General features: G+C 41.2%; 1 protein-coding gene across 1 annotated transcript; it reads right to left on the reverse strand.

Annotated features, from left to right (window-relative positions):
* Positions 1 to 314: 314 nt before the first annotated feature.
* Positions 315 to 26191, reverse strand: LOC139115705 (bone morphogenetic protein 7-like). The gene is made up of 6 exons (XM_070678023.1): positions 24739 to 26191; positions 7061 to 7244; positions 5074 to 5222; positions 3777 to 3971; positions 2370 to 2443; positions 315 to 2139 (listed from the first exon to the last, which is right to left on the reverse strand). Exons 1-6 carry the CDS (start codon positions 25142 to 25144, stop codon positions 1879 to 1881), a joined length of 1269 nt encoding a protein of 422 aa, XP_070534124.1. The 5' UTR covers positions 25145 to 26191; the 3' UTR covers positions 315 to 1878.
* Positions 26192 to 26779: the final 588 nt, after the last annotated feature.

The raw sequence follows: 26779 nt of genomic DNA on the forward strand, positions 1-26779 counted from the left end.
ATTGAGTGGACAACGAAAGATCCGAGCTTTGCTCATCGTGAACTTGCAATATATTCAGGCCTATGCTGTTGCAATCCAACCAAGTGTACACACATCAGGTAAGCTCACACTATTTTTTCCTAAAATCAGAAACTGTTGGGAAAATATGCACGTAGGGTATGTTCATATTACGCTTACATTATTAAAACTCGGAAAAAAGTGGGAAGGCAGATCTCCGACTGTTCTTAGAAAGAAAGACTGAAATTTGTGGAATTCATGAGAGACGGGTAAAATCTGCCTCCCACTGATATAAAACTACAAGTGCACCTTGTCCATTCTATTCTAAAAGACTTTATTCATAGCATAACAAAAATGAGTACACTTTCACATCAACTTTATACAAGGAATGTGCTGCCATCCGTTTTGTTTGGTAAGAGTCGTGGCGATGTGCTGTTTGTATATTTTTCCTGGAGATCTCGACAAATAGGGAATATTTCTGAGTACTAGTGATAAGGAAATAGTCAATTTGCCTTCCTTATCTTCAATGCGTGCTGTTAGAATGGCGTACGGATCAGAGAAACGAACTGACATGTGACACTTGATAGTAAGATTTCAATGAAGTTTGCCACACAAAAATTGCCGGTGCTGACACTGTTCATCCCTCCGGTGCATGCCCGCTTAAATGTTCCATTTAAAATTTAAATATTTCTCTAACTTCAATATACTGTTAAAATGATTTATCTGATAAAAGTTCTTGTATTATGATTAAAGAACGAATAAATATAGGCATTTCAGAACGGTAAGTAGCCATTACGCAATGCGATCCCCATTTGAAAACAAACGCACCCAGAGGTCTTCATAGGGGGCGCTATGAAAGCGGCTTCTGCGAGCAGTACATCATATACACTGTCTCTTAGAGACAATATCTGTGGTTACCAGTGCTAAACTCTAAGCTAAATAAATACATGCAAATTTACAACCCTAAATAATGAATTTTTACATAGTGTATAAACTTAAAGGCGTTTCTTACAACACAAAAATAATGAAAGAAGCATTCAAATATAAATTTTCTAATTTTTCCTTCAGGGCGAGCACCGTGCCTCAATAAAAGTGACATTATTTCACATTCTTTTTCATACATCTCGTTCAAAATGGTCTAAAATCGCATTAAAACAGAAACAGAAATTCGCAATATCGATTTCGTTCACTATGCTTACTTTTAAAACCATGGCTGCAACGCAGACGACACTTACGATATGTTTGTAGAGAGACAACAGGTGGCGCAACATTATTACTTTCAAGTAGGATACTGCGTGCGTGGAAAAAACCTGCAATCAACTGACTCAACAAGTGTTTATATTTCCGGGAATGTAGTAAACAAGTAAACGAATAGACATGTATACTGTACATTTTTCAGGGGCCTGCCACATCACGAGGGATGTAAACCACGCGGGCAAATCACATTTTTTCGCACGCTGAACTTTACCAATATACACAATAGAATCACAGTATCGGAATCACAACTACAATAATAACAACATAAAAATTACCCCTTAAATATTTTGTCGCCAATTCTAAGCTGTGTGCGCAGAGATTCTTGCGTTTTAAAATAGTGAGTTCCCTGACCATCGGGGATTGGCACATCCGGGACATTATTTGGCCACGGATCATGTAGGCAAAAGCGCGTGACCACCTCTTGGCGCTTGAATAAGTTATGTTCTTACGTGGATGCAAAATTTGGACCAACTCCCCCTCGCTTCTTTTGATTTGAAACGAATTCAACCCAAAAGTTCACCGAAACATCAATACTCATGTCATCACATGATGCCAGTTTACTTGTTTCCACGCTCAGAACACAATAAAAACATTTGGAAATCACAAAACACCATCGGAACAGAATCAGTGACAGCCACACGACTTGACAACCATATTTCGGTATTTCTTCAGAATGACGTTGGAGCTATCGTCGAAGTACAGCACGGATATGGCGCTCAGCTTAGTGGGGGCGCAACAGGGCTTCGGGACCGAGTTGGGGTCCATGAGGTGAACCAGTGTTTGTACGATGGCATGGTTCGTGGCGTTCATGTGGGCATTCAACGGGAAAGAACATTCGCCGTTGCAGTAGAAGGCAAAGTATCCCTCCGGTGCGATGATCCAGTCCTGTGGTGGGAAGGAGAGAAAATTTGCGAACAGATTATTAAACTCATGACACAGCAACGTTGCCGTATAATTTTCCACTTAAAGGTTCCATAAGGAATTCAGTCGTTCCATTTGGAGATTAACAGTACAGTAACTCGCCTTGCGGTAAATCAGATATATGGTAACTTCATACAATTGACTTTAAATTTGCGAAAATCAAAACGTATGAAAATAACGTGTTTCTAGCTTACCTGCCAACCTAGCTCTTTGAAACTGACATAAAGTGAGCGTTTCTGGCAGCTTCTTTGTCTAGGACTATTCGGATCTGTTGAAAAAAGGGATAAGATTGTTATTGCGTGTATACCTCGGCCCCTTCACAAGTAGAGACCGTGGTTGAACTTCAGTCGTATGAGGGCGGTATAATAGACGACACAGCTGTTGCAGTTCTCACGCCTCTTTCTACAGATCCCGGTCCACACCTGCGACAGTCTCCAATGCATTTCCAAATGTAATGAGGCACGCAAATATTTCCTTGTAAATCAATGTCATTTACTTATTTAAACGAACATAATTACGCTTGCGACACTTCAATAATTGTCGTGGAAATATCGCATTTTCTCCTACGGTAAGAGGAAATTGTTTTGGTTAATTTCCGTCAAGAATTTTACAGATCCCTCAGCGATGAAAATTTTCCATAAGCTAATCGCTGCATGAAGTACTTACGCTAAACGAATAATTTCTGGTAAGCTGATTGGTCTCCACAATTAGACTAATAACCATTGCCATGGCAATAAACTGAGGAAGTGCAGTGTCTGTCTTTTAAATGGACGGGTCGTCGGAACCCTGCGCTCAAAGGACGCCGTGGGAGGACCCTTGCGACCAATGTAAACGCTGTATCCACCGAACGTTGGCGATTGATGAAAGTTAAAACATGTTCGTGATATTGTAAATCGTAGAATTGAAATGTTATAGCTACGTTGAGGTGATGCATCCAGATACCGTGCATGAAATACAGTGTTTGTAAAGAAGATATGTCGCACAGGCGCAGTTCCGACGGCCACCTTTGTTTAACTAATCGCCATTACATGAGTGGCCATATCTTCTGAAAAATCGGACATCATTGTTCAAACGTCGTTCATTCCAAGTACCAGTTGATTGGAATTTTACCGTTTGCAGTTTCCATTTAACTTTTGATTTACTTTCGAGTATTTTTGTTCTCTTTACAAATACTATTTCTTGTAATACTCCAAAATCATGTGGAAATGCCATGTGTTCGACCTGACTACACAACCTGAATGTGCGTTGTATTCGTTGATTTCTGACTATAATTCATTTGCTAAAATTGATATGGCACATTGTACAGACTACACTGTAAAGTGTACGAATCTAGTCGTATCTGCAACAGGGAGAAGAAATTTACTCGTATTCTAGAACAAAGATAATGAAAACGTCACAACTTTCAGATATTATCACGATAGAAAGAAAATTAGCCCCAAAGTATAGTTTACCGCCGAAGGTAAGTGATTGCACGTGTCTGGGAGTCGATCTCCAGATGAAACAGTTTCCAAAAACTTTGAAATATTTTAACAAGACGTGCGATCTCATGGTTTCTATTATCATACACATGTTATAAATCATTTACAGCCAGCATCACCAACCTGCTGAATTTCCGCCTCTTGGCACCGAATCGGGGTTTTTGTTTTTGCCCTTCCGGTTTTTCCTCCTATTTGCACCACGGGTCTTGCGGATGTGCACCTCCTTGGTTGCTTTGAAGAACGCCACCACGAACGGCTGCTTGTCGTCGTCGTCCTCTTCCCCGAGTATCCCCACTTCATGTATGTCAACCGCTCCGCCTGTGGGAATTATTTTTAGCGTTTAAGTGCAGTCATAAATGTTAAATGGTTCAGAAAACAACTATTTATAAGTACAGACTCGCTAGCTATGGTACATGCATAGCCATTGAAAGGGAAGGAGGGTTCAGGAACAGTCTTGCAGACAGTGACACAAAAAAATTAATAAATAGATAGACAGGTGGACCGGTTAGTAGGTGAAGATACGACGCTAGATAGGCAGAGACAAAACACGCGCGCATATATATATATATATATATATATATATATATATATATATATATATATATATATATATATATATTATATATACACACACACATATATATATATACATACATATATATACACACATATATATACATAAATTATATAATATATATATGCGCGCGTGTATATGTATTAAATATATATATATTATATATATAGACACACACAAACACACACACATATTACCAACTATATGTGGTGTGTCTCATATGAACCGTGTGAGTGTTGTGCCTCGGACAACTAGGCAGAATGGTGCTTCGTAATGAGATAGACAATCTGCAGAAATACTATTAAGGGTCGTAAGAAAAGCATAACATGTCCGGTATATATATATTCTCAAGTATTTTAGTAAATTTAGCAAACTACAATATATATATATATATATAATATATATATATATATATATATATATATATATATATATATTCAAGATGCAATTGTTAAAACTGGCAAGTTTTAAGAGGTTTTACATAAGCATCGAGCAAATAGACTGTTCCCGTTTAAGGCTCGGGTAATTTCCATAAAGTAAGCAAGTACAATTGTTGAAATTGTTGGAATTCAGTCTTAGTTTGGACCAGATCTCTTTTGTTTGGAAAGATGACGATGTATGTACTCCATTGTCCAGAGCCAGGACACATCTTTATTCCAGGGTAAAGGGTGCAGAGGAGCACTTACCGGAGCTTCAAAATCATGAAGCCTGGAGCAAGACACGTACCAACCTTATGAAATTCAGAGACTTGAGATATGCAATCAAACATACCGTTTGTGTAGACAATATGAATGGTAGGACAACAGTAACACATGCACAGGACCAAATTTTCACGTGAGAACTTACCCCCAAGAGACTTAGTAGAGAGTTGTATTTTTAGTTCGTCTTTCTGTAACGATTCCCAGATTTCGTCTACGTTAGTGACGTCGAAAACCAGCCATCCCTGTTCGTCGGCTGCGATCTGTCGACTCTCCAGCAAAACTGCTTCCTTCTCCCTGGTTAATATCAAAGCAACAAGAACGTTTTCAGAAAAGGCTGTAGCTAGAGATTGCCTTCAGGAGACGAATCCATGGGCAAGTACGAAGTGGATGTCGATATGGGAATTCGTCAATGAGAACTGACGGGCTTGAGGGGAGTAGCAAGGGAAATTTAAAGCCTACAAGAGTTTGTTTTGCTATTTTTTTTCGGTATTTTCGTTTAATGTAGTGACTCTACTTTTTTAATCGTTTCCCAGAAGAATACTGAAATATCATGTATTGGCTTGTCGTCTGAAGAATGGCGTCAGTCAGATCAGTTTTTGAGTTACATCCGGGTATGAATTTACCAGTCAATAACGGCAATGTACATCATGTGTGTGCAGGTTGAGTTGAAGACCTTGGGTGCATCTCAGTATGTTTTGGGAAGTGGAACAAGTAGATGTGCTGACACGCCGACTGTGGACAGCTTAAAAGGGTGATAAGTTACAAGAATGCACCTCGAAGATAAATTTTCGAACTCTCAATATCTGGAAATTCTGTTCCTGGTCTATAGCTTTGTGAACTTATTTGAAAGCATGCAGAATTTATTAACTTTTGGCCATCTTACTTTGGTGAAAGTCTAAGTTTCGTTTTTTATCAAATAAAGAGTTGACACAGAAACACGGGGAATCATTCGGTTACTTTGGAGTGTACCATAATGACCCTTGATTTTATTCTTGATAATGAAAGAGCAGTTTATTGATATCTTGACCACAGTATGAGAAGAAAATTTAATACTTCTATTTCAGAGGTGCACAATACCTTTAGGTACAATGTGCCTCAGGAACAGATATTCGGTCTCTCAAACATTTTTTGCAATATTTTTTTTTTGGTCTACCATTTGTAGGGTTTATTTTGCAGCTCATGGAGTAACTGAACTTTTTATTGGCTTATTTTTATGGAAGTCGAAAATTTCGTTTCCCCCAATAGAGTTTACACAGGGATGGCAGCCATTTTGAATTTACCAGTGTCGGGAAATTTTGGTAATTCGCTTCAATTATCACACAATATGCACGGTGGTCCTGTATTTTTATTCTTGGTTTCGAAATACAATGGATGAAGCTTGTGAGGAAAGTTTGAACAAGAGTTTAAATCTTTCAATTTCGAGGCGCGAATTACCGTACAAGGATAATCTATTAGATGTATAACTGTCAATATTGTTGTCCTGGTTTTGTTCTGTAAAACATACATTTTGTTCTTGTTGTTGACACACAACGTATCAGCCTAGCAAATACCACCCATCGTGCACATAAGCTTACAGTATGCAATGTGTTTGTATTAAAAGTATAGAACACGCCTCGGGGACAGATATTCGGCCTCTCCAACTTTTACAATTCTTTTCTGATCTACCACTTGTAGGGGTTCATTTTAAAGCTCTTGGTATAAGAAAACTTTTCACAGTCTTAGTTTTTCCGAAAATCCAAAATTTTATTTTTCTCCACAGAGTCAACACAGGGATGGCGGCCATCTTGAATTTCAAATATCTGTAAATCTTGGGGTAATTTGTTTCCCTGTTACCAAAAATTTGCATGGTGACCCCGATATTATTCTTGATTATGAAAGAGAATGGTTGAAAGATCATGATTAATTGAGGCAAGTTTGAGTAAAAGTTCAAGTCTTTCACTTTCGAGGTGTATATCATTTAAAATGGGATCCAGTACAGACTAAATTTCAGCTGTCAAAGCACAAGCACACACTGATATACAGGCTGTGTGGACAACTGAGATGGACACCGGAAAATTCTACATGAATTGCGAGTAGAACAAGAACAAAATATTCTGAAAATTACACCATGTGGCGCTGTGATGGTAACTTACTGCTCGTCATCTGACCATATTATCTGCGAGATGCTTATCGTGAAGACTCCGTCCTTGCTCTTTCTGTGTTTGTAAACACGAAATTCTGCTGACGTCACAGTGTCTTCGGGCGATACGTCACTGACGTCGAACTCGTATCGCTGGACATTCGTCCGCGTCGACTTGTGATGTTTCTTTGGTAGAACTGTAAAATTAAATGTCATATATTAATAAAAATGTAAAATCTATCAAATTCTGCAAATTGTCATTGGGGCAAAATTTACGATGGAATCTTGTCATTGCATCGGTATTCGAAGCATGACATATGATGGCGGTAAATCGATGGGATTCAGACGACCAAGTCGACTGAGAACAAGTCGAAACACCTCGCTTATACAGAACTCATAAAATTTTTGATCTTTTGATAAAGCCGGGGAATGTAATATCGATCAATTACTATCTCCATGGCAACCCGTACGTTTTATCGGAGGTGCAGAATAAGCCCAATCAATCGACATCTATCATACCTGTAATCTACGCTGGAAAACTCGAGAATGTTTTGAACGTATCAAAAATACTCGTTTCGTTTCCCGCGACGGAAAGGAAAGTCTGGATGGCAAAGTGTGAATGCTTAGATTATTATGAGTATGTGTTCACAAGGATACAAGTTACTTAAAGGGAAATAGGCTAATATTTCGATAACATTTACATTAGTTTTTCTATAAAACGTGTGCACAAAAGATTTCTACATGCAGGTGTATTATATACAATATGGTATTGTTGATATATGAACTCTGCTCAAGGCTAAAATCCAGTTGTTAGCAATAACAGTGAATATGTTAAAGCGTCTCTATCTCCTTTCAAAATCGTGTTTGAAATGCGTAGTTTTCAACTTGTCAACCTAGTCTGCATGTTTGAAATATCCAGTGTCATTATTGACGACTGCATTTCAGTTGTTCCGTTTCTACACTACATTCACCCGTAAGATTGTTGTTTTCAGAAGTAAAATGTAGAATTCGCAGTGGTCAATTTAGTAGGCGTCTGTGCTCATGAATAAAATGCGTGTGTACTCGTTTCGTGTTTCTTCTTTAGAGAACCTGTCACAGTTTCGGACTTCTCAACCAGGCCCTTTCTTTCTCGTGTCAAGACGAAACAAACAGACTAATCGAACCATAAAAACAATCAACAAACGGGTGTCCTTCTAGGAAATACGATCGAGTGGGGCTGAGAGGATAGTATTTTGCAATAGTGATGCCTAACTTGGGGCTGAATATTACTGTCCCTTCCCGCGCGTATCTTGTCGTCTGCCAAGCTGTCTGCATCTCTCTCTCTTTCTCTCTCTCTCTCTCTCTCTCTCTCTCTCTCTCTCTCTCTCTCTCTCTCTCTCTCTCTCCTTCAATGAACACCATCTTATCAAAATGAACGCGCATTTTCTTGAAACTCTTCACACAGCTTTGATAAACCACACACGTATACGCAGAGGAGTTTTGTCAAACAACACAATCAAACTTCACGGCGTTGACAGACATAGTAAGTTTATCAGAATGGCGTTTGCCCCCCGTTTCTCTTAGAAACAAAACTGCCAAACAATTTGGCTAATGGCTCCAGATTGAGATTGTTTTCTTTATCTAAATGGGATTCCACTTTTTTCATCAACTGGAACAGATGGGACTTCTGCTCGTATCAAGCCAATCTGCCATTTAGTAATATGATGGTCACTGCAGCGTGCAGGCTATTAAATCAAGAGCGCTCCAAAATGTGTAACTCAACCAGATACCACGATTAAATTTTCATTAAACTTTTCTGTCTTATCATGAGAAGAGTAAATGGAGCGTGACTCTTTGCCAGAAGTCGTTTGGAAATCCAAGTCGACGTTCAGTGGTAATCGTGATAAAGACGCGACGTGTCAATCACGACTTAAATGAAGGAAGGAAGGGTGAATTACATCAAATGGGAAATGTGTATTCTAGACCGCAGGATTGTTGTGCGTTCCCTTTCAAATGCAAGGCCGTCCTTATAAGTGGTCTGTAGCCATGATATCATGACTACCGGATCGTCAAAGTTACCGACAACTCCAAAGAGTGGCGCCCCGAAGAAGTACATCTGCATCACTGAAGGGCGTGCGTCACCTAGTAGGTTACTGCATTAAGGTAGTATGCGTCTCGAAAGTGAAGGACTTAAACTTTTGCTCAAACTTACTTAACTGAAACTTTCAACCATCCTCTTGCCAAATAAAAAATAAAAATTTAAGGGTCACCGTGCAAAGTTTGGAACTAGCGATACAAATTACTCAACATTTTGCGATATTTGAAATTCAAAATGGCCGCCATCCCTGAGTTAACTCTAAGGAGTAAAAATAAAGTTCACGATTTTCAAAAAACTAAGACAGTGAAAGTTTTTCTTTCTCCGAGAGCTTTAAAATGAGCCCCCACAGGAGGTAGATCAGAAGAGAATAGTAGAAATTTGAGAGTGAACTTCATGTGTCGGTTTCCAATTGCTAACACGTCGTCATGTTCAAATATTTTTATGATTTCGAAACTTATACTTCATGGAACGAAAGTTTCCTGCGTCCTACGTTAATGCTCAAGAATTGACAGCGCCGCTCTAGTAAAAAAATATCTCGGAAAACTATATATTTATTTATCAGTGTCACAACCAGGTAACATCTCATTCCAGTTCTTGGTCGATACCCCAACAACATGGATCACTGAAAGCTGTTTTTACGGGAGGCACACCCATGCCACGATCCATCCATGAGTCAGCCGCGCAGCATTCCTGATATCACAGTCGCCACGGCCCCCGACGAAGCGGAACGAACCCGATTCATGTGATACGAGCGTTGTTTTGCTTACGCCATTTCGGAACTTACCGCTACTTAGCTTTTCAAAACAACGTGACCGACATGGGCTTTTGGCTTCCAAATATTTCACCGGCATGGGCTTGAAATATCGATATGCTGTGTTGCGACCGAATTCAAACGGGAAAAAAATTCCCTGTACGTATCCCATTGGCGTTTGCCTCACCGAATAGAACTTCCGTTCTGACAGCAAAATTTTTGAGAAATTTTTCTTTCGGGAATTTCAAGATGACTTTTATCACCACAATCCATAGGTGATATAAAGTGGCGTGAGACGGCGCGCAATGGCGGCTACAAGGCGCTTCTACGCGTCATGGATACTGATCAGTGCCGATGTGCATTGTACATACGTTTCCTTTTATTTTAAATTTGCGAAAACATGATGAGAGACCGAGTACTTAGTATGCAGAACACGTACCGATGGAGATTTCACAGGTCGAAGTCACCATGACGAACTGTATCTTACTCTGAAAGGCTTTATATTTCCAGACTCTGATGATGGCATTTCTTGCGCTGGATAAACCATTGTACGGCCTTTTGCAGGTCTATTCTGGTGCTTCTGTATGCGAAAATCCAGCTTTATGTCGGTGAGAGGGCAAACGAGGCTCTGGTCAAGGGTAAACACCGAACTGTTGCACCGTGCTGACCCTCTACATGAACATCATGGCCGGTTTGAAGTGTAACCCACCGCGTATGTTTTGTTTGTGAAATCCATAGTATATATTTTGTTCGACAAAGTGAGAGTTGGAAAGCGTACAAAATCTTCTGTGAACGTGTCTACAAACGGTTGTTCAACCTGCGGATACATGTTACATATTTTGTGCGATTTTCTATCGCTTCTGTGTTTACGAGAATAAGAAGGTTTAGAGGGGCGACTCTCATTTCATGTTTACGTGCAAATGTTTCGCATAACACGCAAGCACAAGGCATTTATCGTTTAGCTAAATCAACACTTGCACGCGTATTGGTTTTAGGGTGTCATTATGAGGGTGAACACTGAAAGATCTGAATGACCGTTAATGTGTTTGCGGCGATTTACAGTACTCCCCTGCACATTCTATTGGGGTTTGATAAAAGACAGATATACGGGTTTAACGGAAGGGCCCTAACCTTCCATGCTATTAGCCCCTGTTCCAAGTTAGTCCTTTGGGGTTATTTTGGTGGTCGATGATCATAATAAACGAAATATAAACACATTTCAATATGGGCGTCTTGATTAAGATGGCGTTCTGTTGATAACAGAGTTATCATCAAACTTTTGTCGCGACCAGCTGGCCATGTTAACACACCAAGTGAGTTTTTCAACAAAATGTGATGAGGAAATTGTCTTTAAATTTAGAAATGTAGCTATATTCTGTCCAGCGAACCAGGTCTGTGCATTGCGGTACACTAAATGCGGCAATATTAATAATTTACGTAAGTTTTTAAGTAGCGTTTGAAGAAGTTGTAATGGTTAATGGGTTTGTGATGGCGTTTTCCTTTTTCGGAAAGATTGATAAAATTTGCCTTCTGCCCGTTCAAGGCATTCGTCGTTCAAGTATGTACAAAGTGTGGACAGAAAAGTCCCGTTGCTCTGCCGTTCTCTGCAGCCGTGTCGCAAGCTTTAAGGTTGTTCCTTGTGGAGGTGTATCATGGCCCGGGAAGTCCACACGGATAATAGATTGCTGTAGGGTCAGTGTGTATGGCTGTGTGTAAATTGGTTCTAGGGGCGATGGTACTACATCACCGATTGACGTGTTTGGGGCAAGTTGACTAACCACCTGTCGACGCTGACGTTGGTTTTGAGGCATGTGTGCAACAAGGGGCTTTGCATACACACACTGTGCAAAGAAGCCTTAATTTCCTTCTTGTGCAGCGATCAACGGGAAGCGGATTGTGCCCATCAATGGGGTGTAATACAAAGACACGTGGAATTAAATCTTGATTTACGAGTGATTTCTTCCACCTGATCGGAACTGTTTGTTAAAAGTCCATAGACATCAATGTAAACAGAATTCACGGTGACTAACTCGGCACTTGTGTGGTCTCGGCAGATCCCAACGAAGTCTGCCATATTGTTCGCAACAAAACCGCCCCGTTTCATAACATACGATTCAGCCGCCCACAAAATGCCGAGCTGTTGTTCAAGAAAAAAAAAACTATAGGAAACGCCAAGACAACGGGGAATAATGTGTTCAGAATGCGAACTTCCGCTTTGGGCTTATAAACATTTCTAGTACTGGGTGAAATAATCCGAACGACGCGCCACGACGCGCCTGTCCGTCGAGTTTGTAAGAACGAGAACAGACACAATGACTACCAAATCACTACAAGGACTTGAATGGAGGAATTTGGGAGTTGGTTTCAGAAAGTGGTCAGAGAATATTAGAGAGAGAGGCAGCATAGAACATGAAAACGAACCATTACAAATGGAAGCTTCCAATTCGTAATGTAACTAAGCAACCATCGTCGATAGATACATAGATTTATAGAGAGAGAGAGAGAGAGAGAGAGAGAGAGAGAGAGAGAGAGAGAGAGAGAGAGAGAGAGAGAGAGAGAGAGAGAGAGAGAGGATATAACGATATAACCTGGGCGTGTACATAACTTTTCACCTCACCTCGTCTTGTTGTATTATTATAAATTTGACAATCGTTATTGGCACAGATGAAGTTTTTGTATCGGAAACACCTGTCACGTGTTCAAGGGTTTGCGTTCCTTCTCTCCAACTCTCCGACACTTCGATTACTGCAGGAAAGTTCTACGCTGCATAGCAACTCAAAGTTTGATATATGACTACATGACTAATCACAGAAGAGGTTTCTTTCCTTAAGAAGAAAATCCATCGACTCGCGGTTGGTTTTCTAAGCCAAGTCAACGCTCAGCCTTCAAAGGTATCCCACACTCTGGCAATCAATCGGTTTATCAACCATACTTTTTGAACAACTGCTGAACTCTAAGTGAACCTAAATGGACCCATGCTCATCCAATATGCAACATGTGGCCATCTTCTGCAGGTCTGTGAGTCCGAGCCAGTTATCTTCATTTAAGGCAGTATGCGCCCCGAAAGTGAAAAACTTAAACTTTCGCTCATTCTCTTGCCGAATCAGGAATAACGCTTAGAGGTCACTGTATTGGAGAAACAAATTATCTAACATTTACTGATATTTGAAATTATTCAAAAAAGGCTGCAATCCCCGTGTTAACTCAATGGGGAAATAAACAAAATTTTTCGAAAAACTGAGATGGGAAAAATTGTTCTTACTACAATAGCTTTAAAATGAGTCCCAAAAAGTGGAAGACCAGAAAAAAATATTGGAAATATTTGAGTGTCCGAGTATCTTTCCCGGTGCGCTTTCTGCCTTAACCCTATTTTCAGAAGAATATATAATGGACAAGTTGCTCCAATACTTGGAATTTAAAAGATTCATGTTTTGGTCATTTTACTAGTTAGGTATCCGTGCATTCTGTTGTCACGTAACGAAGGGGGCGTTTAGTTGTAATGGCGAGTAGGGAGGGCCGATAAAAGCCGGGAATAGTTATCTGAAATTGAAAAACTGCAAAGGGAATGTCATGTTTTTTTCATTCAACAAAGAGAGAGGGGGTTCACGTGGCTTTTGAAAACGTCTATCGAGTCCAAATGCTGGGGACATAGGAGTGGTTCTCCGTATGCTTTCATTCCCTGAAAAAAGTCACCATTGTCTTAATATGAGCCTTATCCGTCTTACCTCTTGCTTCAGCGATTCTATAAAGGCTTGCCTTGCCGTAAATTTTGCGAGCAAAGCGGAATCGTGCGTTCATAGCGGGCTTTGACTTTGGTAAGGTAAGCGATGAGTACAAGCTTCATATTGATTAAAGACCTGGCATTTGTTTCGCAGTTCATCTCATGAAACTGATGCAGCTAACTTATCCTCAGAAGTAAAAACATTAATATAAAATGAAACTTATTTTTGATTCTGTCTTAATTTGGCAATTACTGTTAAGTATAATACATAAGTTTATGTTTTGGCATAATACAAATTTAAGTTGGAGGTGGTAGCACGGATCCATTGGTCGGGGATGCCCCCAGCTCGAAGCTGAAGGAGTTGGATACCTTAACTTGACCGTGGCATGACAGCAATGTTATATCCTTGAACAAGGCGCTTGTATTTAACTTTGCTTCAAGCACATCTGAGAGCAATGGGTACCTTGGCCTGCGTAATTGGCCCAAATTTTACAGCATATGGCAGTCACAATACTGAACGTTCCCGTATGGTCAAAAATTCCTAAACATGGCCAGTGTAAAACTGTGAGATGCTTATAAAAAAGCTAGAGTATCTTTCTTACACGAAGCACACGATTCCCTACACTTAGTCTCGTACAATCGCTGGCCTTTATGTTGCAAAATCATTGCAACGGCTACCAGTCACAGGATTCCGCATAAAGCGCCACTTAAGCTACTATTGTCACGTGATTCCAATCGGCTCCATTTGCAAGGCTCATATAGAACCTGCGGTCGCCTGTTTGTGAAAGGGTCAAACAGTGAAAAATCCACAAACTAAATTCCGGCGACTATTATCACCCATCTGTGTTCACGCCGAACAATCGCGTGGTTTGCGTGAGCTGACCTGGAAGTTTGCCTACTATACCTGTGAAATCCAGGCCTGTACGTAGTAGCATGAATCACCTTATGCGCACGGCCGGACCATCGTCTCCAGCGATAAGGCAACATGCCTTGATCCAGGTCTTAGCGCCCACGGGTATTGTGGCAAATACTGTACAAATATACGAACATGGAGGTACTACTTCCTCAGATATTATACAGTGATATTTCATATTCCTCATAGAACTGACTGAAGTAGCAAACATTTTACCCATACGGGTTTGCTTTGCCCGAGTTACAATCGGATGGGAAGGTTTTCGATGCTTTTTTTGTGTCTTAAATTAAAATGGGGATACCTTTATGCAAATAGAATGAAATCTGTCAACTCGAGAAGGGCAAGTGTCCTTTAATATATATATATATATATATATATATATATATATATATATATATATATATATATATATATATATATATATATATTTATATATATATATATATTTATATATATGTAATTATGTATTTGTGCATATATGTACACGTATCTCTATGTACATACATGTACATACATGTACATGTATCTACATCTTTGATGGGCAAGCATGCATCTAAGAATGCTCTTCATCGAATAGATAACTAATGAAATATTCAGTAGTGTTGTTTCACATTTTCCCTTTGTTAATGACTGGCTCAAGGCATGTTTCGAAAGAGTGTTTCTGAAAATTCGCAGAAAATTTCGGCTCAATTAATGGACACTTAAGTAGCGAATTGTCTGTGTACTTTGAACCAAAGTCGTATTTTCACCATTTATAAAGGCATGCCATGTCCGGCTTTGATTTATTTTGATAGATTTATACAGATCGTGTACGGTAATGGGAAAAACACTACCGATAAGACGTAAGCATGGTTTTGGTTCCATCATTGAGGTAAGTTTTGGGACAGGAATACTGATTGTTTGTCCGTGTTTACGTCATGATCAAGGATATTTAAACAAACAAAATACTAGTAACAATTAAGGGTTTCTCACTGTTACTCGCTTTATGTCACGATCAGCGTACCGAAAAAGTTTTCTTTATTACTAGCTCTACAATATTCATTTTCACAAACGAATGAAATTTACCCTTCTTGTGACGCAAACATTCGAAAAGAAACGGGGAAATTCTGTCTCTAACTGACGACAGTTCGGCGAATACGATGTTGTGAAGTGAGGCACGTTAAGTACAGTTGCGTGCCGTGGCTCTGACCAGCCAGGAAGCTTATATGCTCTTCGTAATCACGACAAATTCCCGACGAAAGTACTTGCACTTGTGCCTATAATCGCCTTGTTTGCTAGTTCCTTCTTATCGAAGCTCTATGTCGATGATTTCGGAGATTTCTCCTAATTTTCCTGTAAATGCGATAGCCTAGGTTTTAATTGCCTCCCCAATTACAAGCCACTTTTACTTCAAGACACGTGCCTCGCGACTGCTTTTATCGGCGATAATTTCAAGTGGCCGAAGCAGGCGGACGATACTCCGGCAAAGTTCATCGTAGACAGCTGGTATCTGTGACATGGGTTACAATACAGAGAGCGCGCCAGAAACGCGATAATGCACAAGAGAGTAGCCTTCCCGCTAAATTAACGAGTGGACGGTGAACATGTGACCAATTAATAGTTTTGAGGCGGGAAAGTCTTCCGTGTATTTTCGTTCTCAAGGGGATATAATGACTCAGAGGTAACGACAGGATGATACTGCTGTGCAAAATGTAGAACCTACCAGAGAGTGCGACAAAGGGGCACCACAAGTGCTGTTGCGGTTAGGAACGAATAAAGCGCCCCAAGAGACAAAACTAGAAGATGCGTTCAAGCTTTGCATGCATCGGTACGCCACCTTCCGTATCCTGCGGCTATTTCTCGGGGAGACGCACTATGACAAGACTATCAAAACAACATACGTAGCCGAAAGCCTCTGTCACGTCCCTCGGTACATGAAATTCGTTGTCTACTTTAGCATGTTTAGGAGGGATTCGACATCACAGAAGAGCTACAGAGTGCATGAACAAGGTCGATTGCATGTTCATGTAAAATAACTTTGCACGGGAAAGTAAAGATATTTCCTCGGGGGCGGTGTCATACAAACCAAATTATCAGCTTACTGTTCCCCGTACATGTATTATATCGACAGTAAGTACACATTCATGATGATTTGCCTCTAATCATGTTAATCACACTAATATATAATATCAGCGCCCCCTGCCGTTTAGCATCGATTCGTTCAATGCGAAACAAGATAATAGTGGGATCTCAACATCTAATGTTGTTCGGGAAGAAAGATTAGATCTGTTGAGACAACGCAAGCATTCTCGGGGCAAATCACATCTGCAAATTTCACTATTAAAAAATGACTAAGTTATTGAGCAACATCGGGGGGGGGGGGTGTTCGCACTATGTATAATTGTAATGGAAAAAAGTAGAGACACTCATATCCTGGGGACTGTTCTTTAGACTTGTATAATCCAGGAAACTGCCAGTCGAAATTTGTGAAACTCCTGGACTGCAGGGACGAGGGACAGTTACACAATACAAATCTGCTCATTTAGCCTGTATTTTCTAATACAGTCATCTTACGTAATCCAGGGACTGGGACAAAACTTCGCATATGGCTAGTTTTGTTGGAATTTCGTTCGGACTCAAGACTCATAGGTTGGGCATTTGATCAAGTTAAGCTGGAAGCACAATGATATTTTATAATATTTTTAATACTAAGAGTCGTGTGTATGTATGTATGTATGTATGTATGTATGTATGTATGTATGTATGTATGTATGTATGTATGTATGTATGTATGTATGTATGTATGTATGTATGTATGTATGTATGTATGTATGTATGTATGTATGTATGTACGTACGTATACGTACGTACGTACGTATGTATGTATATATGTATGTATGTATGTATGTATGCATGCATGTATGCATGCATGCATGCATGCATGTATGTATGTATCTATGTATGTATCAATGTATCTATGTATGCAGATAGATAGATAGATAGATAGATAGATAGATAGATAGATAGATAGATAGATAGATAGATAGATAGATAGATAGAAGATAGATAGATAGATAGATAGATAGATAGATAGATAGATAGATAGATAGATAGATAGATAGATAGATGAAAGGAGCTCACCTTTCCTTGTATAACGGTCTAACGTAGACTCATGCTTCACAAATTTATATGAGGGGCGGAATGTGTTTGTATTGTACAAATGCCGTGCAAGTAATTGCCATAAAGTATTACCATATCATTATCGCTAATGTCTGAGAATACTTGCAAGGCCAATGACATTTTAACTGATCGATGCATTGTGCTGATCGTTGAATGAAATGGCATCCACTTTCTACGCCTTGTGTCCAAATTATGGTTGCTTACAGTACACGAAAAACCTTAAAAGTTACGAGTTTATGATGGGAATGATTAAAAATATCAGTCAATATATATTTACACACGGTTCATAATCTCTGTGGAGTCTACTTGGTAGAACGTAAGATGATGAAAAGAACTGAAATCACGATGACATATCGCCTTCTTACTGTAGAATCCAAGCGGCCATTTTATTCAAGTTCCTCAGCCAGCCAACTTGAGAAAACACCGTGTTAACCACGTGGTACCGCCCAGATTCTGTGCTAGTGACTGTCTTTTATTCACAGCACTGTGAATTTGTAAAACAATATGGGGGCATCATGCTACGAAGTCCAGAATAAAAATACGACTTTAGGCAGCAAACAGTGGATACGCAACCATATAATGGGAGTCCACGTCACGTGATCAGGGACACGGGCAAAACACTGAACCGTACGGTACAGTTCCAACTACTTGTAGTGCTGTAAGCCAGTAGGAAGTAAGTAGGCAGTAAAACCTTTTCGGGACACACTCGAAGAAAGCAAAACACCATCACAATGACCGCCCGAGGGATTTTTACATAAAACAGACTCACCGTTTTATTGAGCTCGGGGGAAATGAGCAACGGGTGCTGGGAACTGTCATTTCCCAAGTTAAAAGGACTTGCTGTATACATTCCCACCGAGACATGTGAACAGAGGAGCTCGTTTTTTGTTCCCTTCGTAAAATCGCCGTTAAATTGAAGTTACACGGAGCAGAGGGTCAACTTCACACGGGTAAACACCACTAACGGCAGGATTCGGAAGTGACATAATATCCCGGATGATTATTTTGCGAAGAGAAACCTATCTATAATTGAAAACGATAACAATCTTCCGCTATATCCAAATTTAAAGATAAACAAAATTAAAGTTAATCGTAATTGCGGAGAATGCGCAAGGCTGCGAGATTGCATTACGTCAACTTGCGGACATCTAGCCACAGTCCCCCCGTACCGTGTGAGCTAGTATTGTTTGTGTAGGAGTTAATTTTGCACGTATACACACAGCGTCGAAAGTTGAGTCTGCGCATAAACGTAGAAACCAATAATCGGCGGACGACGGAGCGTCCGCGGTGAGGACAAGTGAAATGAGTGTGTAATAAACAAGAGTGCTGACACAGGAAATGTAAGCTCTTTTGGGAAATTTAATGGACAAGAAAAAATGATCTTCCACCATGCTAAAATTTCGCTTTTTAACTTTCCACAACACCTGTACAGATTGAATGAGACGTACTTTCACACAAAACCAAACTATTGACTTGCTCGCGCACATCATGGTGATAATACATGTAAATGTAATTCCTAGCCCCTATTACGTAGTTTCACCTCCTCATTAGCTATTGTTCTATAAATTTGGGGACTTGGCGGTACACGTCAATTAGAACGGCTTGATTGGAATCCCTCCCCTTTTAAGGTGCGAAATCGGGAATTTGGCGGACTGCGGCGCGCATTTCACATCGTCCTGTGTGGTCCCAAGTTGCGGGACTGCGTTTCTTTCATTCTTTTCCACGGAACCGAGACCTGCCAGAAAACATACGACCGGTGTCAAATAAAGTCAATAGGAACTGCAACAGTTCAAATCTTCCGTGCCTGGTGTGGAGAGGCGAGAGGGCGACGAAACACTGTAAGACTTGCACTGCGCCCCGGGCACTGCGGCGGCGTTTCTCGAGACTTTTGCGTGAGCTTTGTTGGCGACGTAATTCAGTAGTAGAACACCGACGACGCGTGGTCGCAATTACATCGCGAGGGGCAGGGACGCCGACACAAAGGGAAAAGAATTTCAAATCTTTAAACGTTCGCTATATATGACATATCGTTTTCCAAGATTGTCGTCCGTCAGGCCTTGCGCTCGCCGAAAGAGTGTAAGATTAGAGGGACATACCTATTGTGATCGGATACTCAAACCCTCCCTTGTAAACGTGCAACTATTTCAATTCTATTTACTTAAGATGTTTATGTTTGTTTAAGATGCATAAACAAACATGGTATATAACGACCGCAGTGACATCTAGGACCCGTTATAATTGTTTAGGGCGCTGTAAGTTCGTTTCTCTGTTATCCGGTTGCCGATGTTGGAAAATATTGGTCCTGAGAGCGTGAACGCGTAACCTGAGAACCTTTCAGGCGAACTTGAGACGCAAACTGTCGTTCTGGTGAAGCGTTTTGCGGGATACGCTTTCCAGATTGCAAGTATTTCTACATGTGACCGAGTTACTTGCTGAAGAAGATGTGTATATGAGAGAGAGAGAGAGAGAGAGAGAGAGAGAGAGAGAGAGAGAGAGAGAGAGAGAGAGAGAGAGAGAGAGAGAGAGAGAGAGAGAGAGCGCTGTGTTAGAGGGTTATCTGAAAGCATGGTCCCTCAAGAGGACTGTGCCGAGAGATACCACAACTTTGACTCAGATTTCAGACCTACCAAAAAGGTATGCTGCTGTGATGGATGGAAAACAATTTTTACAGCGCTATTATATTTCTCAGAATATTAATCTCGAAATATGACAATTTACAGCGAAAAGAACACTTCGGGTCCCAGGTGGGCGCGATGCAATTCCAGGGGTCTCGCCAGTAATGTTCTCTTGGCACCCCGGACGACCGTAGCTTGTCTTCGCAGAGGGGCGTGAAGCGTCCTTATGAGCGACTAATAACTTGAACAAACAGACATGATCCTTGGCTGACAGTGAATGATCAACAAACGGTGTCATTACTGCCGTGTTTGCACAAGAGATTGGCGGAGGCTTGCTTAACATTTAAATTGAATTATTGTCCCAATAAAGGGCTCTTAATGAATTTAAAGGAGACTCGAAAAATACATTAGCAAAGCTGAAAAGGCCAGAGCCGATTTTACGACTGTTGTTTTTCTTTATTTCGTTCACTTCCAGCTTAGTGGCCTTGAAGGAACTGAATGAAAGCGTAATTGGAGTTGTCTTTGAGTAAAGTGAATTGGCGTACCAGATCAGAGAAGTCATTTCCAAGTCTGGACGGAATAAAGGAGCGAAACAAACCAATTCGAGCAAAACAAAAAGACAACATCGTTAGTCAGGGGATGAATAATTTCTGGAGAGGTTGTTCTTGTAGCTTCACAATGGCTGTTTTGGTTTAGCCGACGGGTTGTTCAATGCAGCAATGTTTCGGAGACAGTGTACATTTTGAAACAGTTAATGGCTGTGGATGTGCTGGTTTTTGCCTTTTTGGAACGGCCTTGCAGCCAGGCGGCTTGTCATCAGCAGGTTCTGCGCACCACGGTCAATCGGAGGGACCGTGATCGTACGTAACTTGGACGGGTAGATTGCCAGTCCCGGATTTTCCAGACTTACGGTTGTCTTGTGGCCATGCTCACCAAGTGTGTTTTTTAACATCTATAGGAATGATTTATGTACAACTTATAAGCTGGAGTTATCTTTGAGAAAAGTGAATTTTAATCATACAAAGCTGACTACCTTAAACATCAGCGTGGCATAATTATAACACGGCGACTTTCAGCCCTTCTCTTTTACTGCATGCAAAACAATTCTGAAACATTTTTCCGTAAACGGTTTGAATAAAGATGACCCGTGGCGGGTGTATATGATATCGGCAGTCTACAGCCATCCATTAGAATCATAGCTACTCCCGCTTAATGTCACTCAACATAAAGACCGGCTGCGATCCCAAAAATACTGAGCCCATGGCATGGATTTAAAACACCGAAGATATTTATTTTCAGAATTTCCACTTCCGCTGGAGATGTACCTACGGTTTCAAAATCACAAAACTTGAACGGATTATCCACAATACCATCGCCGCATCTGCCATGAGGTGTTTTACCGCAGAGATGTTCAAGTTGCCTGTATAAAAACTGCAGAACTGTTTGTTCAATTTACGTGAACATCTGATATCAATTGAAGTTTGTTGCTATTTATATGACATGTGATTATGACGAGAGAGAGACAGACTGAGACAAACAGAGACAAAGAGAGAGACAGATGCAAAGAGATGGAGAGGCATTAGAGACATTAGATTACAATTCTCTCAGACTGTTACCATAGAAACCGTTACCCGAAGAATCCCTGAAGAATACTAGATATTATGACATCATAGTTTGCGTGCCTAAAATGTCAAAACATGTCAGAGAAGGTGTACGCGTTCGCTTGCAGTCTATGAGAGGGGGAAATCTTGACACCGCTATACGCAATGGGAATATGTTGAGTAGTAGCCGAGGAAATCTTATAAGAATTCACAGAGCCGTATAGGGTCAGAGGTCACTGACTGATTAATGAATGCATTACCAGTATATACCTGTAACTTTTGATATTTTCATTAACTTTACTCGGTATTTGTTTTTCTCTTTCTCCCTTAAGTATGCATAAATCCAAAATATCTGCAGCCTTGGCGACACAAAAGTATTGTCGTACAACATGGAATGTTACAGTTTACAAATGGATTTTTGTCCGGACTGAAATTCAACCGTCAACAATAAAATTGATTATTACTCACATAAAAGGTGTTGATAAGTTGAAGACCAAGTTCGACATGAGTTGGGAAATTGACTGATTTCACAAACAGAAAAATAATGATGGCGAATACGGTTAATGTACATCCAATAAACGGTCAGGGATTTTTTGAATTTTGTTTCCACTTTGCTCATCCGATGACCTGTTGCGACGTCTAACCCTTTCGCCACCATGGTTTGCCCCAAAGTCGTTGTTATCAATAGTGAAAGTGGACCTGTTTACAGGTAATTAGGGGTGGACAGGCTAATCAAAGTATACACGACCTATCGTGTGATGAAACAACAGCACGGCGGGTCATTTCCCCTTACGCATGGAAATCACAGCAAAGTTGAAATACGTAACAACAGCGTTACTTTTTCAGGGGGCCTGAGAGAAATTCCGTGCATCGTCGAAACTTTACGGGTCAATTAGTGATGCTCCATCAATCCAACCACAACATTTGCAGAAAAAACAACGCTAAATTAAAATGCAGATTTCCTTTAGTTAGACTTCGATCGCCAAGGCTCTGAATCTCGACTCGGAAGCGAGTCCAGGTTACGTAAATCTTCGATACACCCCGAAACGAATGAAAAGTCTTAGAAATCGATTCGCACACTAATTACTAATTGTTTATACATTGCTCTAATTAAATTATATAAAGTTTACAAGAAGTAGTCGGTGTGCAGTGATTATGCAATCACTGGGGCGGCTTCGGTGACTGCATGCTTCACATCAATACAGATACTAAGTTCTCGTCAACTCATCCGGGAGAACACATTATTGACATCACTCCCTCCGTGTAAATTTGTTTATTCCTCGTACAAAAACGTTAAACTGTCAATTAACTCGGGTTCCAAACACAGCGACCCGACAAAGAATTTTTTCGACCGAAAGAAAAGCGATAAAAGACACTTAAAATCCTTCGAATAAAGAGTGTTATTTTGTACTCCCCCCTTCACAATTAGCTGAGATCCTTTCCGCAGGGGTCGGCAAGCTATCAGCCCATACAAACGCAATAGCAATATTTCAGAAGTTGCGCTGTCCATTGTCGTGTTCTTTTCCCCCACTCTGCAAATTGTTAAACGTCATTTTCAGCGTCCTTTTGATCTCTGTGCCCTCTAAGCATACACTCTTGAAACCTTCCCATGTCTACGATACTAAGTTCTCACAAACACTATTATACAAGGGGCGCTGCGCCACTCTCACAACCGAAGGCACAGCGAGGGAGCTAGTTGAAATTTTTCCTGGCTGTTGGCAGTGAAGATACAAATTACACGTAAACTTATATGATTTACGGTCCCCTCAGTTCTGAATAAAACGTTTTTCGACGTCGTGGCTGAGACCGGCAGGGAACTGAAAGTCTGTACAGGTTTGTCTAGTAGACCGGGGCGGTATATCACACCCAACCTCTCCATCATTTCAAAATCGCGATTTTTCGGTAAATGATTACATTTTCCCCCCAAAACCAGTCGATCAAGCAATCGAGATGTTTTTAGTTTCATTTTCTCAAATGAATACAGATAGAATTGCCAGAATTCGATTCTTGAAAATACGCAATGCCCCCTGCGCGGTGTTGAGAGAAGGGTCTCTTCAGTGGTAGGGCAACCTCAACGTTTTTTCGCTCGGGCGGTGAGCCGAATACAGCGATAGAGATACTACTTGTATTGGTGATGTATCCGTGCTGTCAACGTTGATTCCGTAAGGGGAGCTCTCTCGATTGTAGGCATCGGTTTGGAGATACACAGCTCTCAAGTTGACAATATAAGATTCGGTTTTCCTCCGCATGGGTACAGCAAAACCAAAACTGTCAAAATAGCCTGTCGGCGGTGCGTGTGATGCAGGAATTGAACACTGAAAAAAAAGCACGTGTAGCGCCAAGGCGAACCAGAAATGTTTGTTTGAAAGCAAGTCCCCAGAAAAAAGGTGCGATCAACATGGTGGCATTGTGTGTGCTGAAGCCTGTGTATTCGAAACAATGGAGCGAAAGTATGTAGGCCGGGTGTTCACTTGAATGCGGTCGCATAATGAACACTGATTGCAACAGTCAAACTTACATGCACACTACTAAAAGACGAATACTGACACCCCCACCCCCTTCGTGAAACCTTTCATAAAAATCGGCATTTTGTCCTTCGAAATGTTCTATCTTGCTCAAGTTTGCGCAGCTAGGCTGTGCGAGCAAGCAATACCAGAAAAGAGGGGCTGGCCCAGTAAAGAAGAGTTGTACGTCAACACTTCTCATGTTTACACGAGAACTACGGACAGCTAAGGAACATCTGATCTATCAAATGCTCAAAGGAAATTTTTCAATTTTCAGTATCCTGAAAACTGGAGCAGATAACGTTGAAACTACATGGGTAACATTTGTGACAACATCCGTGAAAACTTACGTGGAAAGCTCATCACGACATCGGCCTGGTTGAGCTCGTTCACTTCTCTGAGCGTGTAATTGTGCCTCAGATCTTGCAGCAACACAGAGCTGGCCGTATTGTCCGAGACTTCGTCGCTTTCCGTGGAGATGGACATGTAAAGGTCAATCATGAATTTCGGCGCCGAGTTGCCCGTCCCCGCCACACGGGGCCTCGGCCGATGGTTCAGGCCCAGTAACGATAAAATTTCCTGCTGCATCTCCTTCTTCTGTCGGCCGTGGACCTGAACAACGGGGTCGGCGGCGACGTCGTCGTCGTCTTCGTCGGCCATGCTCTCGTGGATGTCTTGCGACTCCTCAGAATACAAATCCCATGCGATAACACCGCTGCACGCCAGCCAGCACAGTAAAATCCAAAGACTCGACATTTTCGCGGGAATAATCACGTAAAGTTGGCAAGAGTAACTCCGCACAGATACCAAAAAGTCCGCTGCTCTGGGTGCGATCTGGGACTGCAGTGCGTGTTTGTATGCGTTTGAGACACGCCAGTAGCCCTAAGACTGAAAATGCAAATGATAGTGGAACAGTGAAAGGCGAGCGAAATTCAGCCGCTATTCAACTCACAAGTGGGCACTCGGCTTTAATTTCCTCGGCTGACGACGACCCCTCTTCAATCCACTCACGGGCGGCGAACGAAATACCGACCACGGCAAAAAATACCCACACTAACAGTACGGATTAAATTCCTGGTGTGTGATCGATCTCCGAGCGCAAAAACAGGGTCTGGTCAGTTCACACTTCACATTCTGAACGAGCAAGGTGTAGAAGCTGTAAGTCGTGTGATTCATACGGATGTCGACAGAGCCCGGAAAGGGAGCTATTAAGACCACATTACGGGGTCTAACATTCCCATGAGCTTAGTAAATAATGCAAAAATCCATACATCCACATAAATAAATCAGTTAATAAGAGTGTAGGGACACCGGAAAGTTGTCTTGCGTGCAGCTGCCGTAGGAAAAACCGGCTTGTACGTCGCACAATCCAGCGAGAGGGACGCTGGTTACAATTTCAGCCGGTATAAAGCGGCGTATACCGTTGCACTCCAAGAATCCGACCGGACGCAAATGACTCCCCGATGCACCCACCAGTCGCCCACTTAAAATTGAACGCGACTTGGCTTTACAAAACGGCGGACCAATCACACGACGCCGCTATTGTTTTGTCCTCACAAAGTTCAGAAACAAATTGATGCGGGACGTAATTTGTTGGCATGACAACAAATGACTGGTGAAAGCCCGATGAAATTCGATCCAGCTCAGGGAGTGGGCCCACCAGTAGAGAGAGAAAGCATCGGCTCGGTCAGTCGTGCACACATCCCATTGTATAGAGAACCACAGGTCCCCTCTTCATAGTGAAAAACAGGCCGCTAAAAGGATTACCGTGTGGCCAGTTAATGCTGCCATCGACATTGCCCGTTAATAGCACTCAGACTAACTAGTGTGTCAATTTACAGTCTAAAACATTTTACAAATGTTTCTGGGGCGAAAATGCCGCGGTCGGGCACGGCGATCTATTTTGTTGATCAGCCTGTCGTTTTTACCGTGTGAATTGTTTTTTAGGAAATTATAAGTGGTAGCCATCTGGGTAAGAGGCATTCTGGATTCTGGAATCCAAACAACAGCCACTACCTACTTGCGGTTTGAACAACTGACCAGCGTGAAAAGTAAACTGTTTTGATTTCCTGTTGGCCAGCTAATTATGGGTGATCTATGGCGCTTTTAAGAACGGCGTTCTGATTGGCCAGTCCAACAGTCACGTATCGCCATAAACCAATCATCGGCTGTCGGCCACGTCTGGCCGATTACTTTCGATTTCCACCGAAGACAGGTGAAGTTTTACGCGAATGGTCGATGAAAAAGCGACCTGTTTCATTTGCCGAAGCTAGTTAGAAACAATTAAAACACTCAACTTTGGCACACAGCGATTTTCCGCCAGTCAGAGGAAATATTAATCTGAAAATTCGACTTTTAAAGTTGAAGATAAAGTGTGGAAATACACATTTG

The sequence above is a fragment of the Ptychodera flava genome, chromosome 17 (genome assembly GCF_041260155.1).
Source record: "Ptychodera flava strain L36383 chromosome 17, AS_Pfla_20210202, whole genome shotgun sequence".
Taxonomy (NCBI): Eukaryota; Metazoa; Hemichordata; class Enteropneusta; family Ptychoderidae; genus Ptychodera; species Ptychodera flava.

Coding starts and splice junctions, on each gene's coding strand:
- LOC139115705 (XM_070678023.1), bottom strand. CDS start 25,144: ATGTCGAGTCTTTGGATTTTACTGTGCTGGCTGGCGTGCAGCGGTGTT. Junction 5,223..7,060: donor ATATGGTCAGATGACGAGCA/GTAAGTTACCAT, acceptor GATATTAACCAG/GGAGAAGGAAGCAGTTTTGC. Junction 2,140..2,369: donor TCAAAGAGCTAGGTTGGCAG/GTAAGCTAGAAA, acceptor TTCCCACCACAG/GACTGGATCATCGCACCGGA.